Source organism: Hemitrygon akajei, chromosome 3 (assembly GCF_048418815.1).
Source record: "Hemitrygon akajei chromosome 3, sHemAka1.3, whole genome shotgun sequence".
NCBI lineage: Eukaryota > Metazoa > Chordata > Chondrichthyes > Myliobatiformes > Dasyatidae > Hemitrygon > Hemitrygon akajei.
Window position 1 is genome coordinate 41,051,884 of NC_133126.1, and position 19,095 is coordinate 41,070,978.

At 39.6% G+C, this 19,095-nt stretch overlaps 1 protein-coding gene across 1 annotated transcript in view; it reads right to left on the minus strand.

The window, feature by feature from the left end:
* The window catches only part of LOC140724890 (ribosome quality control complex subunit NEMF), a 72,721-nt gene that overhangs the window by 44,651 nt on the left and 8,975 nt on the right, over positions 1–19,095 (minus strand). The window contains exons 6-12 of the mRNA XM_073039639.1: positions 17,184–17,251; positions 10,021–10,110; positions 9,066–9,139; positions 6,588–6,658; positions 6,379–6,454; positions 3,711–3,773; positions 161–238 (exon numbers count right to left, since the gene is read on the minus strand). Coding sequence (XP_072895740.1) covers positions 161–238; positions 3,711–3,773; positions 6,379–6,454; positions 6,588–6,658; positions 9,066–9,139; positions 10,021–10,110; positions 17,184–17,251 — 520 coding nt within the window. The remainder of the gene's footprint in view (positions 1–160; positions 239–3,710; positions 3,774–6,378; positions 6,455–6,587; positions 6,659–9,065; positions 9,140–10,020; positions 10,111–17,183; positions 17,252–19,095) is intronic.

Sequence of the window (19,095 nt, forward strand, 5' to 3'; positions counted from 1 at the left end):
AAGGTGCTTGACATTACCCCCAATCGCTGTTTGGTGTAACGTTCATACTTACAACGTAAACAAAGCATCTGAAGGCTACTTATGCAATAGTGGTATTCACAACAGTAAACTGGCAATTTGCCATCATTCTGCACATTATTACGTTTGGGATTATTTTTACCTGATTTACTTGTAAAGATTCCAATCTTTTCTCAAGATCTTTACGAACGTTATCCAGTTTCTTCAATGCTTGCTTTTCCTTGAAGATAGAAAGTTTGGTGTTACATAAAAGGTTTTCACCCATTCCACAAAAGCTTGCAAATTATATATTAAGGAACACACACAAAGTGCTGGAAGAATTCAGCAGGTCAGGCAGCATCTATGGAGAGGAATAAACAGTCAACATTTCAAGACAAGACCCTTCATCAGGACATATTACATACTTACTTATTAATCTGCTTATAACTCTACATTCACAAGATCATATAATATTATGCCCTTGAAGTTCTGTGGGAATTGTGTTTTCATGCTTGAAATTGCAGATTAAATACATGAAGACAATACTGCATTGAACAAAAAGTAACTTCTGTAAACTTAGTCCAATTATTTTAATACTTTAAACTAAAGATAAATTTAAGATAAAACTCAGTCAAAAAATTGACACTACACTGAAATAAGTAACACATTTTATTCTATGTAATGTTTTAGGCCCCAATATTTTTAATGAGGCACAAAAAATGTCAAACAATTTAAAATGTAATAATATAACAAATCACAAATACAGTGGAGCAGCACACACAAAATGCTGGAGGAACTCAGCAAGCCAGGCAGCATCTATCAAAAAGAGTAAACAGACGACATTTTGGGCTGACCCTTCTTCAGGACTCACCATCCTTTTGATTATTTGGGACACTATGTTGCTTAATTGGAAACAGAAGACTGTTGCCGAAAAGTTTCTAACTAGCGTCAGTCGTATCCCCTTGTATAATTGTTAGACACTACATTGTGCTTTGAACAAACAGTATTTAAGTAGGTCAGTTGCATAATTGTATTCAAAAAGCTGTGATTTTTGTCACTTGATAATTGGCGAGACATAAGCTGTAAGACAATTCAGAATTATTTTGCTCACTGTGGTTTCAAGCATTTAGGCTTAGAGATGCCAGAAACAGCCAGGAATAAAAATAAAATGATTTCACTACTTCAAAAATTTAGGAACTACAAAGAATTTGAAGGTATCAACAATCATCTTGAATGTTACAATGAAAATGAAGATTTGGAAGATGCAATCGTTGGAAGCAGTCCACTAACTGCACTAGGTGTCTGCACTGATTTTGTTCACTTATAGTCAATCAAAAGAACATGGCAGCATACATACAATGGATGAATTCCTCCATTGATATCTAGTTTTATAGTACTGTCAACACACACAAAATGCTGGTGGAACACAGCAGGCCAGGCAGCATCTATAGGAAGAAGCACTGTCGACGTTTTGGGCCGAGACCCTTTGTCAGGTCTTGGCCCGAAACGTTGACAGTGCTTCTTCCTATAGATGCTGCCTGGCCTGCTGTGTTCCACCAGTATTTTGTGTGTGTTGTTTGAATTTCCAGCATCTGCAGATTTCCTCGTGTTTGCTTTATAGTACTGTATTGGTAGAGTTCTAATTTGCTCTATGTTTTATCTAAATAAATAATTTGTTACTCAATTAAAATAGCCGTTTATCCTTTTTATACCCTTTTAAATATTTCCAAGGCTAATTGGCTAATTGGAGCAGCCACTTAACTGGGTCAAAATGTGTTGGTCCTGTTATGTCCCAAACAACTGGAATTCTTTGGATATAGAGGTTGTAGATCCCAGAAAATCCACCCAAAACCACAATAAGCTACACTGAATTCCCCTCAGCAGACCTTTTGGAACATCACTGGTACTTCAGTTTAGGGCGCCCACTAACCTCTCCCCTCACTACCCAGCTGCCCTGGGGTCTTCGGCCTCCTCCAACCCCACCACCATCACACTTCAAAAAAATTATGTTTGGGAAATAAGTTATAAAAACATGCAACTCACTCTGATTACAAATTCAGCAGAACAGTTCTCATATTAGAAGTCACACAAGACCTCTGGTGGTGCACTCGGATGAAGCAGCCACTCCAGGTCCAATCAATAGTGTATTTGTTCATCCTGTATGTCTTTTTTTTTTAAATCGCAAGTTATTGCTGGATACTAAGAACACCGAGTACTGCAGGGCTATCCCATCAGCGACTTGCTTGATAGCAATGGAATTGGCTTTATTGCAAACCGCAGACCGCTGTTGTTGCTTGGACTTGTTGCGCACCATTGTGCTGTGACAGTGTGCGATGCAAGTGATTGTCTTGGACATTTTTATTGAGATCGCAAAACTCTGTTGAATATTGGTAATGCAGTATACTGCAAATCCAATTCATTGCATCAATCACGGTGAGGACCAGGTCCAGGCCGCAAGCTCGCCTGATGCAGTCACCAGGGGAGGAGACGCCTCTGTAAGGTGAGCCGGAATCCATGTTGGGTTGGAGCCTGCCCCTCTCAGTGGTGCTGCCCCCTCCCTCCAGCATTCCAATGCTCGCCCAGTACTGCCCCCTCCTCCCCAGTGTTCGCCTGTTGATGGACCCCACCCCCACCCCCGGTGTTCACCCGGTGCTGTCCCCAACCCCTCCAGTGTTCAGCCAGTGCTGCCCCCACCCCCGCCATCATCTACCAGTGCATAAACTGCAATTAGCAAGGTGCTGCTTAATGATAGGTCATCTACGCAAGGAGCTGAACAATTCTTTCAAGCTGCTGAGACCTGCTCAGGAAATTATTGTAAATTATCCCAAATGGCTTTACGATAATTTCCGCCATTTCTTTCAGTAGCCTGAGATGCATCCCATTAGGACTAAGGGACTTGTCTACATTTTGGCGCACTAGTCTGCACTACCTCTTTAGTAATGATTATTGTATTGAGATCCTCACACCCCATCACATCCATAACATCTCTCTTTGGCAATCAGACATATCCTCCACCATGGAGACACACAAAATCATCATTTCAAAACCTTGACCATTTCTGCATTACCCAGTATTAATTTCCCCCTTCTCATCTTTCTTTGTTCACTTTAGCCCCCCAGCCCCCCACCTTTACACTTTATATTATGATAATAGCTTCCACTATCTGTTTTTATATTCTGTACTAATTTACATACATAATTGATCTTCCCATTCCTTATCGCTTGCTTGGAGGGTCTTTGTTGCTTTTTTAGGGATTAACAGGAAAAGCACACATATACTTGCAAAAAGGATCATTTTCTTTACAGTGAAAAGTTCCAAAAAAAATCTTAGTCGTAAACTTTGTTTATCAATGCCAAGATTGCATTGGTGGCACAACACAAACTGCTTTGGCTTAAGTTTAATCCAACAGAAATGTTGATGATGGGTGAAAATTCGATTTGTCAGCTGCACAAATCTGATAAATATTTTAAATACATATGGTTCAGACAATGTCCTCTACTGAAAGGGAAGATTCAAGTGATGTATTCAGAACACAATAAAATGGATAGATGATAAATGAGCATAGCTTCTATTATCACATTTACTAAGACGATAATTCCAAATACTAAAAATCTAAAAAGGTGCTTTAAGGACACTGGAGATAAGAGAAGTTGAATATTCATTCAATATTTAAAAGTGCTTTTTTAATATTACTTAAAATATATAAACCTTACCTGCTGTAAAGCTTTTATGTCGATTTTCTGGCTTTCTAACTTCGAGTAAAACTCATCCACAGCCTGAGAAGAAAATACATTTTGTACTAAGTATACAAAATTTATCAATAGAAAGCACTCAGTAGCAATTATGTTTTGATGTTGTGCAACTTCCAAACCTCTCCATCCCATACAGGCTTTGAACTTTGATGTATGGTATTATCAAATCAAGTAGCAAAGCACAGATTACACTCAAGCTACTGTCTTCACCTGAGCATAACAGTGTACTTCCAAATAAACTGTTAACTAATGACTAGGTACAGATACATGGCCCAGTTTTCCACTGTTTAAAACACAGACATTGAGGTAGCTTGGAAATCTCCTCTTATATTCTGGTTGATAGAAGTGAGCTAAAAACTAACAAACAGAAATTATGACACCTTCCTTTCCACTATTCATCATTTTATAAAAATCAAAAACCTATTCTTACTATTCACTATTCAACACTGTATTTTAATATAATATTCCTTGTATGGTACCTTTCACCAAGTTTTCTTTATACCTAACTTAGCAAAAAATGTAAACGACAAAACTCTACCATGGATGGTAATAATTTTGTATTAACAAAGTACTAAACATAACACTTTGAATTGCTTTCAGTTGAGGAATAATTAGAACACCTACAATTAGAAACCAGTGTTCTACAACTAAAAACTTTTCATTTTTATCCTTCAAATAACAATAACAGTAGACAATAGGTGCAGGAGTAGGCCATTTGGCCCTTTGAGCCAGCACCGCCATTCAATGTGATCATGGCTGATCATCCACAATCAGTTCCCGTTCCTGCCTTCTCTCCATATCCCTTGACTCCGCTATTTTTAAGAGCTCTATCTAACTCTTTCTTGAAAGCATCCAGAGAATTGGCTTCCACTGCCTTCTGAGGCACAGCATTCTTAGATCCACAACTCTCTGGGCGAAAACGTTTTTCCTCAACTCTGTTCTAAATGGCCTACCTACCCCTTATTCTTAAACTGTGGCCTCTAGTTCTGGACTCCCCCAACATCGGGAACATGTCTCCTGCCTCTAGTGTGTCCAATCCCTTAATAATCTTATATGTTTCAATCAGATCTCCTCTCATTCTTCTAAATTCTGCACTCCCTCAATAGCAAGAATATCCATCTTCAAATCTGGAGACCAAAACTGAACACGATACTCCAGGTGTGGTCTCACCAGGGTCCTGTACAAATGCAGAAGGACTTCTTTGCTCCTATACTCAATTCCCCTTGTTATGAAGGCCAACATGCATTAGCTTTCTTCACTGCCTGCTGTACCTGCATGCTTACTTTCAGTGACTGATGAACAAGGACACCTAGATCTTGTTGTACTTCCCCTTTTCCTAACTTGACACCATTCAGATAGTAATCTGCCTTCCTGTTCTTGCCACCAAAGTGGATAACCTCACATTTATCCACATTAAACTGCATCTGCCATGCATCTGCCCACTCACCCAACCTGTCGAAGTCACCCTGCATTCTCCCAACATCCTCCTATTTCACACTGCCACCCAGCTTTGTGTCATCTGCAAATTTGCTAATGTTATTTTTAATCCCTTCATCTAAATCTTGGATGTCTGATATTTTCACAAAAACATGTCATACGTAACATTGGTATTTTTTATTATATTAACTACTCTGAATACAAAAATTCCAAAATAGCTTCACTTCAAAACAGAAATGCTATCAAGTAGTGATGTTTTGTTTATCACTTTTGCTTCTGAAAATAGAAATGCTAAGTACTAAGTGCGAGGCCAAACTGACAATTGTTGACAATTTTTTATCCTAATAAGAAGATTGAAATGATTTGAAGTCAGATCCTGACTACATTCTCCGCCATGGGACTCAACATCTTGTCCACTGATGGAGCAGTGGTCTCCTGCAGGATGTACTTTACATCCAAACCCTCAGCTTTAAGAGAAAGCAGCTTGCTATGCAATCAAATGGATTGCCTTAATGCTGTTATTACTTTATGCTATAATTTTTTAATCTAACAATTTCAACTTTTTAAATGTTGTTTATATCTATATGAATAGCCAGAGGTTTTCAGAGCCTATTCCAACTTACAGGATGTGAAAGGTTCATCCTTTCAGTTCTGGAAAAGCAAATGGTGAGCACCAACCCCAGTACATTTGATTAACTATACTATAATTATTAAATAAAGCAACTGTTATTTTAAAATACCTCAGAAAAAGCCTGGCTCACAAGCAATTCACAATTCATACATTATTCTTTATTTTCCAATTATAGCATCTGTTTGTAAAGTAAAATATTAAAAGATAAAAGATTAGCTTTATTGGTAACGTGCACATCAAAACATACAGTGAAATGTGCCATTTGAATCAAATCAGTAAGGATTGTACAGGGCAGCCTGTAAGTGTCATCACACTTCCAGTTTTAACATAGCATGCCCACAACTCACTACCCCTAACGTGGGAGAAAACTGAAGCACCCAGAGGTGCTTCAAAAAAAAAAATTTAATTACAAAAGCAAAGTATCATCACACAATCATGATTGTCCTCAGTTAAAAAACAAGTCTTATACATTGACCCGTTAAAAGATAAACCCACCCTGATGCCTGAATAAAATCAAAGAGCTCATAATGGAAATAATAAAATATAGAAGTATAACATTACCTTATCAAATGAATCAAATTCAATGCAAGAATTGTTGGCATGCTGTGCAAAAAGAAATGGATGAAATTCTTCATAGCTGTAAAAGATAGAGAATATATTAATGGATAAACCAGAATAGATCCTTGAAAATGTTGACACTCAGGAATTTGAGAAATGGATTCTCTGATTACTCAACTACCAAACTCTAACAACAAATGTGTGAGACTTACATTAGTAATGCTTCCAGTGGCTTACTAGGATCCAAACTTGGCTTAGTTTCTCGTTTCTGTATAATGTAGCCCTAACCATAAAGAGCAAAAATAATTTATATATAGAATAGATTAAGCTCATTATGAAATATAAGTAATTACATCTTTTTGAACATTTTACCAAAAGAACTCAGTAAGTAGTATCCTTCTCAAAGTATCAACTTTGAGTTCCACTCCAAAAACCGGAGCACAGAGGTCTATGAGAAAGTCCCAGTGTTGTACCAAGGGAGTGCTGCACTCAGAGATATAAACATAGCTGAAGAGATAAACCAAAGCCCATGTCAGTTTCTTGGATTTACATAAATGATCCCATAATATTATTCTGAAGAGTAAAGGACATCTATCTCTAAGTCAGTAATAGTGAAATATTTTGTTTTGCTGGTATCACACTTCAGAAAGTTGAATAAGAATTAGGTTTATTATCATGACGTATGCTGTGAAATTGTTGTTTTGTAACAGTGCTGTGCAAACATAAAAATTACTGTAAGTTACAACAAAAACTAGAGGACACAATTTTGGAACAGAATGACATCGCTTTGGAGCAGAGATGAGGAGGAATTTCTTCAGCTACAGGATATTGAATCTGGGGAATTCATTGCCAAAGATGGCTGTGGAGGCCACATCATTTGGTATATTTAAAGCAGAAGTTGATAAGTTCTTGATTAGTAAGGGTGTAAAAGGTTATGGGAAGAAAGCAGAATAGGGTTGAGAGGGATAATAAATCAACCATGACGGAGTAGGCCGAATGGCCTGTTTCTGCTACTGAGCTTTATAAACGTATGGTCTAAATAGTACAAAAGAGGAATAGCAAGATAATATTCATGGATTATTCAGAAATTTGATGGCAGAGAGGAAGAAGCTGATCCTAAAACACTGAGTGTGGTCTTCAGATTCCTGTACCTCCTTCCTTATGGTAATAATTTATGGTGATGATCGTTAATGTTGGAGGCCAGCTTCTTGAAACATTACCCTTTGACGGTATCCTTAATGGTGGGAAGGCTTGCACCGGTGATAGAACCAGCTGAGTCTAGAATCCTCTGTAGCCTCTTGCATTGGGACCTCCATACCAGCTGGAGATGCAACCAGTCAGAATGCTCTCCACAATACACTTGTAGAAATTTGCTAGTCTTTGGTGACATACCAAATCTCCTCAAACTCCCAGTGAAGTAAAGCCTCAGGCATACCTTTATTCATGATTCATCAATGCACCAGGCCCAGAATAGATCCTCTGAGATGCTGACACCGAGGAACTTGAAGCAGCTCACCATTTTCACTGCTGACCCTTTAATGAGGATTAGTGTGTTCTCTCCTAATTCTCCCCCTCCTGAAGCCCACAATCAATTTCCTGGTCTTGCTAAATTTCAGTTCAAGGTTGTTATTGCGACACCATTCAGAAAGTGAATTTACTTCACTTCTGTATGTTTTCTTGCTGTCGTATGCTCTGACAGTGACTCTGATACCCTTCATGCCCCCAGGCGCTCAGGTTGTCAAATTAACTGATCACCATGAATTACCCTTATTATGTAGTGAGTGGTAGAATCCAGGTGGAGTTCATGGGAATTGGGAGAATAAATTACAGGGAAAATCAGTGGGGGAAATGGTACTGCTCCATGAATCATGTCAAATTTAATGGAGCAAAATGCCTCTAAAAAAAATGCAAGTCATCTAACTGTGATACCGGTTCAGGATTTCTCCCTCCATTACCATAATCTGTCCTGCAGAACATATCCTACAGCCCTGTTTTTTGCAGCTTGTTTATTTCTTAGAATTATCACCTTCTAACTCTCCCCATTAACCTATCTCCCCAATGCCATTAGGCTTTACAATTCTACCGCCACGACTTAAGAACTTTTTAAAAGCTATTATTAATGCTTTTTGAGATAGTGATTTAGATGCATATCATATTTTTTTACTGAGTTAAGTATTGTATGTAATTAGTTTTGCTACAACAAGTGTATGGGACATTGGAAAAAAAGTTGAATTTCCCCATGGGGATGAATAAAGTATCTATCTATCTATCTATCTGATCAAGGACCTCTGTAATTTACACCCACAACTCTTTCTTCACCCTATCATAGATATTCCCTTTGTTCTATCCATCCCTTCCACACCTCTTGTTTTTCCTCTCTTTTCCAGGTCTGGAAAAGGTGTTCCACCTGTCATATTAACTGTTTCTCTTTCCACAGATGCTGTTTTACCTACTGAGTGTTTCTATTCAGATTTTTAGCTTTTTTTTTGTTTTTTGTAAACCACACGTCCAGATTGGCATTATATATCTACAAGTTTCATCATTAACTTTCCTTTACATTTAAATCTATGAAATACAGGAGTATCACCTGGAAGGGTGTCGTGCCAATACCTAGATTAGGGATATCCAATTACAGAAGATAATTTAATAGGTGACTCTATCAAAAAGGAGAAAATGTTACACAAGTTTACCTGTCCTTTAAAGTTTTCTGTCTTCTCGATAAATTCCTCAGCCATCTGTAAAGCAGCCAGAAGTTTCTCTACATCTAAAAATGAAAATCGGAAATTAATGTAATCAACAAAAAATGCTCTAAGGTAGAAGCCTCTACAAAGGCATATTCCCACCACACTTTCTTACTTTACTTTCTGAAACTAGAACGGAGAATATTGTACAGAGCATTCTTATGCAGTATGTTTACAAACAGACCTTACCCCAAACTGCCCGTAATTTCTAAAAGCTGGCAAGTACCAAGAAATCCTTGAATACTTAAAGGGAATGCTCTTTAAGTTTCATTCCCACATTCTTAATTGGGAGAGGTATAGGGAGGGAACAGATTGGTTAAGGGATATCCTTGTCAATTCATGGCCAAGCCTGGCCAGACAGTAAACGATCAGAGGATTTATGCATCCCCAACTATCCTCATTTTACCAAGACATTTTTTTGCCCTTATGTCCATGAAGAAGGTGTTTACAGTATCTGCTGATACACTTTAACCCTTCTGCAAATGCTGGGCATGACAAGAGCTGGAATCAACCCTAGGCTTTAAGAGTAATATGTTAGCTTAATTTCAATTTTGCTTTGTGAGATACTTTTAATAAAAATATTGTGGAAAAAAAAGACACATTATACTCCAAGCCCTTTTTTTAAAGGGCAAAAATCAAAGGAAAACAATAAAATAATTTAACCATCTGAAATTTAAACTAGAAAGTAAAAATGTCTAATAATTTACAAAAAATCATTTAGATCAGCCTCAACTTTGTACTACTTCTTTAACAATAATTCCAACAGTAGTTTATTCTACATTCTATTACTTCAAGTTTTCATAACAAATTTTATAAAATTAACATTTCTTTTTAAACAACAGTAATATAAAGACTATGGTACATTGTCTAAAATGGAGAAAGTTCCCAACTCCCATAAACTTACCTTTGGATAAGTCAAAATCTTGGCCAACTTTTGCACTACTAGAAAATCCAGACTTCATCAGGCAATGCTCAATCAATGTTGCTCCATAAGCTTTAAAATGAAAGAGATGAGGTCATTGGAAATTTTCACATTTTAAATCACAAGGAAATCAATGTATTTTTCAAAATCTATTCTGAAAGGTAGTTGAGCAATTTAATCTGTTATGGCAAAATAAAAGTTTATAAATAATCTCTAAAATTCATACAGACAGATGGCATCCTCTTGCCGAATCAAGACATTTTAATTATAAAAATAGCTTGGATTCCCTTTGTTTATTTGGGATACTATACAACAAATTGGGGCAGTAGACAGTGAGTCACAAATATTTGTGAGACCTTTAGAAACTACACCTTGCTTAGAGTAAACAGTTGTGTGTGCTTGTGTTATCCATTTTGGTCAATGGACACTAATTCAAAAAGCAGTGATCTTTGATCATTTTTGCAAATCTTGCCAAGATGCCACAAAAAAATTATACTAGCCAAAGAAATTACCCTTCTGGGCTAAATTAAAAGCCATCTACCTAACGCCACTCCTCGTCAGCTGGAGAGATAAATGGATTGCCGAAATCTACAATTGCACACTTGATACATCAGCAAGATAAACTGCAAGAAGAATGGGCATTACGCAAGGGACAACAGGGAACATCCCAAAAAAGAAAGCGTAAAGGCAAGGATCCAGATGTGGAAGAAACCCTCAGTCAATGGTTTTTCCATTGTAACTGGACGACATGTGCACTTTAGTAGATCAATGTTAAAAAAAAACTCAGAGAAGCTAGCTAAGAAGCTGGGTCACAACAGATGGTTGGTTGTCTCCATGGAAGTGTAGACATATTCAATTCAAGAAAGCAATGACAAGAAAGGTAGTGCTAGTGCTCTAGGTGCAGAAACCATGGAAATTTACAAAACTCCCCAACTTGATTCAAAAACTTTGTGCAGGTGATAATGACAATGCCAATGAGAAACAGGCCTTTTTAAAATTATGCTGGACAGTTCTCTTTGTTACAAACACACAACACTATCAGGTTAAAAAAAAAAGCAATAGATCGCATAACTGTGTTTTGTTGTGCAGATGTGTCAGCAACTGATAAAAAGAAATGGTTGGTTATTGGGAAAAACATTAAACCTTGGGACTAAGAATGAATAGTTTACCAATCAAGTACCATGCTAATAAGAACTACAAAGAATGTCAAGGTATCGACAAATCATCTTGAATGTTACAATGAAAATGAAGATTTGGGGGATGCATTGTATCAAAGTCACAGGTGGGAATATGAAGACAAGGAAAGTGATGAGAATGACACAACTGAATCTGAGCTAGTGACTGCACAGGATGCCAGGAAATTTGTTACAGAAAGGCAATGAAGGCAGTCCATTATCTGCACTGTGTCTACGCTAATTTTGTTCATTTACAGTCAAAAGAACATGCCAGCATACACTCAATGAATTTCTCCATCAGTAACCATTACGAACTAATACAGTTTTATTGAACTGTAGTAATATTGGTAGTGTTCAAATTTGTTGCATTTCATTTAAATAGATAATTTGTTACTCAGTTAAATGGTAGTTTGTCTTTATTTATACATTCTTAACTCCTTCCATGAAACTTTGGCTAATTGAGGCAGCTACTTACTTGGACCAAAATGTACTAGTCCTGGTGTGACCCAGTTAACCAGAATCCACTGTTTCACAGTTCTGCCACCAAATGAAAGTATTCATAAATATCTCTATGGGCCATTACAAACATCAAAAAATCAAGAAATACAGATAATAATCAGTTCAATGTTAGTTAGACACAGAATAACTAACCCTGATTTATACTATTTCACAGTTCAATTATTCACCATCAACACTGCTCCACAGTTCCATTGTTCGATCTTATCTCTTCCAACAAAAACATTTAATTCTTCATAATCTACAAAAAAAACCCTATTTGTATTTTTCCATTTATTTGGTGTATGAGGCCAAGTATTGATCACAATATGATAAACATAACAAAATGCTACTTGATCTGCAGAAGATACATCATTTAGATACTGAACCAATGAAGTTCATACCACAAAACAAAATAGTATTAGTGCAAGCACTGGTACCTAGATTTGATCTAAATTCAATGTCAAATTAAAATTCATCAATCTAAATACTGATCAGACATCAGTAATACGATTAATAAAAACACTAAATGTTGGAAATACACTACAGGCCGTGTGACACTTAGGCACAGAAAGAGAAACAATTTCAAAATGGTTGACCTTTTCATCAAAATTGGGAAAAGTTAACTTGAAAACTTTTACAGTGCTTCTGGTACCTGCAGTTCTCTGCTTTAGCATTTCTAACGTGAAAGTACCCTTATCTCTAACAAATTTCCATGCGATCCTTTTATCTTGTTCCTTTTTTTCATTCTTCTCCCTCCTTTTGACTGCATGTACAAAATCTGCTAAGAGATCCAATTTCGTCCACATGACATGTAACATTGTGTCTTTCTCTACAAGCGCTGCTTGACTTTGAGTATTTCCAGTATTCTCTTATTTCATATTACTGATACACTGTTACGTTCCCCAGTAACCGGGTAATTTTCCAGCAAAGATAGATGGATCCACCGAAGCCTGATGCTACTATTTTCAAACGTTTTTATTTATAAAGGGGCACAAACGTATGGTTAATACAAAACATTCAGATCATATACGTCGTCACAACTCAATCTAAAGCTCAGGTATAGTAATAATCAATCAGAAATAAGCTCTACAGTTGTCTAGGGGTAATGTAGATATATATTGTTTACTGGATATTTAAAAGTCTTTTTGCGGTCACTGCAGTTCCACCAGCCGCCGTCGGTTGTGGTGTCGCGTTGGTGCACTTTTGTTAGAAAGAGAGGGGGGGGGGGATGAAAGAGTTACCCGACAGGTTTTCCAACCTGGAGGAGTTCGGTTTGTCGGAGCCTCGTCGGGGGAATGAACGCTCATCTGTGGCCTCCCCTGTAGCTAAGCCATTCTTCGGTTGTGGGGTCGCCAATCCCAGGCAAGGAAAAGACACACACGAACCCCACTACCGGCTGTCACTCTCTAAACGCTGTCACCATCTCAAGCGCGTCTTCTGGTGCGTCTGGCGCCCCGCCTCGGCAGCCCACCTTTTATCTGGACTGGCAGGGTTGTAGATGTCCATCAGGGTGGGGGGGGGCGAGGCAATCCTTCCCCCATCACCCATCTCACATTGCCCTGAGATTTTGCACGTAGGCCAGTTCCTTATCCCACAAAGGTGTCTCCCAAGACAATGGCTATGTCCGAGGCTTTTGTCTTGTTGAGCGACCAGCCCACTTTGCCCGAGGGCTTTACACGTGGTCTTCATGAGACAATAGTCAAAGAGTCGCTTTATTCTGCTTCCCGGGGGAACGTGGTCTTCAGCACATCTCCCTCTCTCTCTTGGGTCATTTGACCCCCCCTTGACTAGGGCTCTTGCGAATCTCACAAAGGCGGGGGCTGGGGTCATAACACCTCCCCTCTTAAAAGTTTTTTACCAGCGGTTAAAAACAGGTTGGTACAGAGTCTTATAGGATTTTTTTTTCTAACACAATACACAAGCTCCTCTCTTCACAGAGTACTACCATTATACATTCAAGTCAGTATCTAAACAGGTAACAATTACAATGTCCCTTTCTTTAATATCTTAACATCGCGTACCGTACTAAAGTCTGGTAGCATCAAACTTCAGCTCAATAACCACCTATTTATTTATTTTCTTCAGCAACAAAACTAAGGAGGTGTGATCTTAGCTTAGGTGCATCTACAAAAGTTTATACAAATACTAATCGTTTCGGTCGTGTTATTTCACCGGCAGGTCTCCAAAGGGGTTGTCTTTATTAGTCACAGGCTTTGGCGCAAACCCGTACAACCGGCGTTGCTGTTTAAAAATGGCATTTTCTATTAACCATCGCCTCTTTTCCGGAGAGTCTCCCCGTGGGGAACTTGAGTAATTTGGCGAGGTACTCTCCCGCCTTTTCTTTTCACGAGGGTTATTCTCTTAACTCCGTGTCCCCAACCTAGTCCATCATGGGAATTTCCACCCAATTCTTTAATGCTACACAGGTAGTTAACCCTTTTGTCAAGACCATGCAGGCTGATGTGGTTCAGTTCGAACCTTTTTCTCCGGCCGCATTTAAATTTTGGCTTCCTCACAGCGCTTTCTTGAATAACAATAGCGTGTGAGGCACCCTTACATTCCAAATCAACCTGTAATCGATGCGCAGGCATCAATCTAGACTTTAACTTTTTTTCATTCGATTTGGGAACTACAGATTTACTGTTCTCCTCCACAACAACAGTTATCTCCCCATTCGTAAACTCCACATTAACTCTGAACACCCCCTTCAGCACAACCATCTGGGAACTCACACTTCCCAAGGTTAACCCTTTTTTTTCCGAACCAAGTCTATCTGCTCCAAAAGGACGACCGTCTCGTCCAGCTGAGTCAAATACCTCAGATTTTTTCTGAGCTCCATGACTAGGTTCAGAACCACGTGCATACCCATCTTGGACACACTCAAACAGGGCATTGGCCTCTTCCAGGCTTTCAATACCCGTACCCTTTTCAAATTCTAAATTCCCCTGATCCTCCCAGTTACTCTCTGGGCAACTCACTTCCGGAGTAAACTCAACCCCGCGGGCTGAAACAACCCCATCTGCCAACCCAGCAGACTTCTTCAAGGTAATGGCATCCTTTTCATCTAGGACTGCCCTCATTTCATTATCGGGAACACCTTTAGAATTTTCAACTTCTTCAAACAGTCCTGCCAAACCAGACAGATCATCCATGTCCAACCCTGGACCTTTTAACAGCTTTATCTGTTTCTCATCTTTATTTCCTACCTCTAGGACCTTTTTCTTCGCTAAGGGAAAATCTACCTTCTCTCCCTTACCCCCTTTTACGTTACTATCCCTCGTTTTACCACCCTCGAAACCCTCGTGGCACAGGGTCGGTAAAGACGTCTGGGCCAAATCAAAACTGGCCAATTTTAAACTGCTCCCGTTCTCTGCTGCCGCTCTCGACAGGCTGCCAGTGTCCGCGCATGCGGGATAGCTCGGGGACTCTATGGGCGGGGCCTCAACACGCACCGGTCGGCGGGTCATAGTCATGGCCGACCAAACTTTTCCTCCTGCTAAATCGTTCCCAAGGAGGACATCCACGTCAGTTCTCGGGAATTCTGATGGCACCTCCATTTCAACTGATCCATACACCAGCTCACAATCCAAAATGACCCTACGCAAAGACACCCTTTCTGTCCCTTTTCCTATTCCTCTCAGGGCTACCTCGCCCGTCGGAGGTCCGAATTGTAATACGTTACGGCTAATTAATGATAGCTCCGCCCCCGTGTCTCTCCAAATCCGTACGGGAATTGGCGTGTCCCCCTTCCTCACAGACACGGTTCCATGTGACATATAAATCTCCGACCCCTTGCACTCTCTGCTCCCCTGGAACCCTCTTGCCGATTTTCTGATTACCACTGCACACCCGATAGGGATCGCTGCTTTCCCTCTCTCTGGCTCCTTTCTCGGAGCAAAGCATTTAGATGCAATATGTCCCACCTTTCCACAATTAAAACTGGTCAAGCCAGGACCTCTCCTGCCATCTTGCCTCTCCTCCTCAATTTTACCACTAGCTCCCAGTGGGATCTCCGCCTCAGCCGGCGGACTTTCTCTACCGTTCCCACGGTCTCTCTGGTAACTTTTTGGCAAGGAAAACTTTGTCTTGTGGGTTAGGGCATATTCATCTGCGAACCTAGCAATTTCTGAGATGGACTGATTCGTCCTCTCATTCAAATACATCCGGATCTCTTCCGGAACACAACCTTTAAATTCCTCAATCAAAAATAACTCCCTGATACGCCCATAATTCTCGGCCACCTTTTCCGCGGTGCACCAACGGTCCAAGAGCACACCCTTCTCATGGGCTAGCTCGGTATACGTTTGATTCCACCCTTTCCTTAAATTTCGGAACCTTTGTCTATACGCCTCAGGGACTAACTCGTAACCTCGGAGAATGGCCTCCTTTACTTGATCATAATTCCCTTCCCCTTCTGGGGGCAACGCGGCATATGCCCGCTGTGCTTTCCCTCGTAACACACTTTGTAACAACGCCACCCACTGCTCTCTGGGCCACTTCTGATTCACTGCCACCTTTTCAAAAAGCAAGAAATAACTATCAACATCCGTCTCCTCGAACGGGGGGACCAACCTCAACGCCCGACTAACATCAAACCCCTCCTCTCTCTCTTGCCCTTGAGCTCTTCGCTCTTGCTTTCGCCTGTCCAGCTCCAATTCAAGGCTCCTTTGTTTCTCTTTCTCTTCTGCTTCTGCTTCTAGCTGCTTTAGCTGGAGCTCATGACCCCGTTTCATCTCTAATTCCTTTAGTTTGAACACCTGCTCCCTTTCCTCAGCCTTTTCCTTTTCCTTTGCAGCTCGTTCCTCAGCCTTTTCCTTTGCAGCCCGTTCCTCAGCCTTTTCCTTTGCAGCCCGTTCCTCAGCCTTTTCCTTTGCAGCCCGTTCCTCAGCCTTTTCCTTTGCAGCTGCTTCTAGCTGCTTTACTTTAAGATCATGGTCCAACCTTGCTTTCTCCAACTCTGCCTGATCTGTCCCACTCGCTAATCTCTTTTCGGGGATATTTTCCAAATCCTCAGCTGCAAACACCTCCTTTTCAATGTAATACTGATTTATGACCCCTCGCACTTCCTGCTTTTTCATTGATGACCTCACCTCTGCGAGGCCTAACCCCTTTGCCAGATTTACCAAGTCTGATTTGGTAGCCGTCCCTAGCGCCTCTACAGTCGGGTTTCTCATAAATTCACCCACATCCATCTTTGCTGGTTTCCTGTCTGGCTACCTGCGTAACCAGATTTAAGTTTGGACTTACAGCCCGATTCACTGACCCTCCCCTTTGGTTTCAAATCCGGGACGAGCAACCCACTTGTTAAATATGATACACAAATACTGTAAAGCTAGAAATATTTAAGCTGTATATTGGATTTTATTCTACTGTTCTTTCTTCAGTAACTTACCACCATTAAATATGTTGTATAACTAACAATGAACCCCAAGGAAATTCTTCAATTACCAGATAGTTGTCTACCATACTTACAAAGGTGGGGATTAAGAATTTTCTTTATTTGCTCTCCTTCTGGTGCATTAGCCATAACTTCTGTTAGCCTATGAAAAAGTTGGAAATTAGAAAAAGCAATTAAGCACATTAGAACTGCTGCAATGTCCATAAAGTTTTGGGATAGCTCTTAGACTAATGTTGAGATTGCCTGGCACTTGCCCTTGGACCGTACAATTTCTTCCAGCATGGTCCCAGGTATGTTCTTTTACTGAAACCAGTTGCAGCACATCAGATGGACAAGCACAACTGGCCACCTGTACTCAGCGAATAGCTTTGACAACCACTGAAACACACTGGCTACTAAAGCCATGACTGAAATTGTTTAAAATATTCAAAAATACCCAGGAATTATTTTAAGTAAATTATCAACATTAAGCTATGAACTTTTCTTTTACACTAAGTTAACTCAAATAAAAAGGTCTATTCACTGTTCTCTCTGCAGCCATTTGTTCTCATTCATTTCACTGGGGATGTTGTATTTGCATCAGTCAGCCTGGGAGCTGAGAAATCTAGAGAAGTTTATCCTGACCACTGAATTCAGTGCAGTGTGAAAACAGCCAGTGTTGCATGTAGCACTGTACAAGTGTTGAATAAGACTAATTAATTTTCTGGAATCGAGACAAAGGTCCAACTTTTGTCTTTGATATGCACCTCAAGAGTACTACAAAACAGTATTTATATTTAAATAAAATGTAGATGAGACTCACTTCAAAATATATCCCTTGTTATCTTTGTATAACGCATGCTGGAACTACAAGAATTTTAATGTCCTGAAAGAGGATCTTGGAGTTTACCCCAACCCTCAGATAGAGGAACCAAGGGAAACACATTTCAACATACATGAATGCTTCCTTCTGATGAATAACTCAAGCTGAACAGCTTTGGGCTAAGTTATATAGAACTCTGAAAGGCACCAAACTGGCAAATTTCGGCAGCTCTGATAAAACTCGGGCTATAAGGAAGTACTGATGTTCCACATTTCTTTGGCATCAAAGTAAATACTAATGAACTGAACTTTAGTTCCATCAAAGTTTATTCCAGTCAATTTGCACTGAGTTGAGATAAAGGGAAAACAAACAAGTTCAATGGCAAGGAAACTCCTTTAATATCTTAACTAACTTCAATTGATAACTGAAACAACCAGTCATGCTTAACACAAATGTATAAAGTTGATAGTCTAATAAATAGAGCATGCCAGAATTTAGAGTGGATTTTAGCCTTCACAAACTGGAAACATTTCTCACAAGATGAAAATCATTGTTGTTAAAATTAATTTGAATCAGGAACATTTGGCCCTATATTAGGTGCTGCTGGCACATTCTTTCTACTTTCAATTTTTGCCACAGTTGAAGATTTTCTAAAACAATTTCCTTCCTTCCAGTGAATATCTTTCCTTAACAAAACATTTCAAATTAAAAGTGACAATTTTTAGGAACTCAAGAGAAAGCATGCACTTTGAAAATAGTGCATTAATACTTTATATATATATAGCTTTATGTCACCCTGATTATGTTATTTCATTTGTTCGTTATGTGCCGTGTTGTATGATGTGGGCAATCATGGTCTTTCCATGATTACGATTGTTCTTGGCAAATTTTTTTTTTTTTTACAGAAGTGGTTTGCCATTGCCTTTTCCTGGGCAGTGTCTTTTGCAAGACGGGTGACCCCAGCCATTATTATTACTCTTTGGAGATTGTCTGCCTGGTGTCAGTGGTTGCATAACCAAGACTTATGATATTCACCAGCTTCTCATACAACCATCCACCACCTGCTCCCTTGGCCCTGTTCATGGGGTGGGGGGGGGGGGGGGGGGAAACTAAGCAGGAGCTACACCATGCCCAAGTGTGACCTGCTGGCTAACTAAGGGAAGGAGCGCCGTACACCTCCTTTG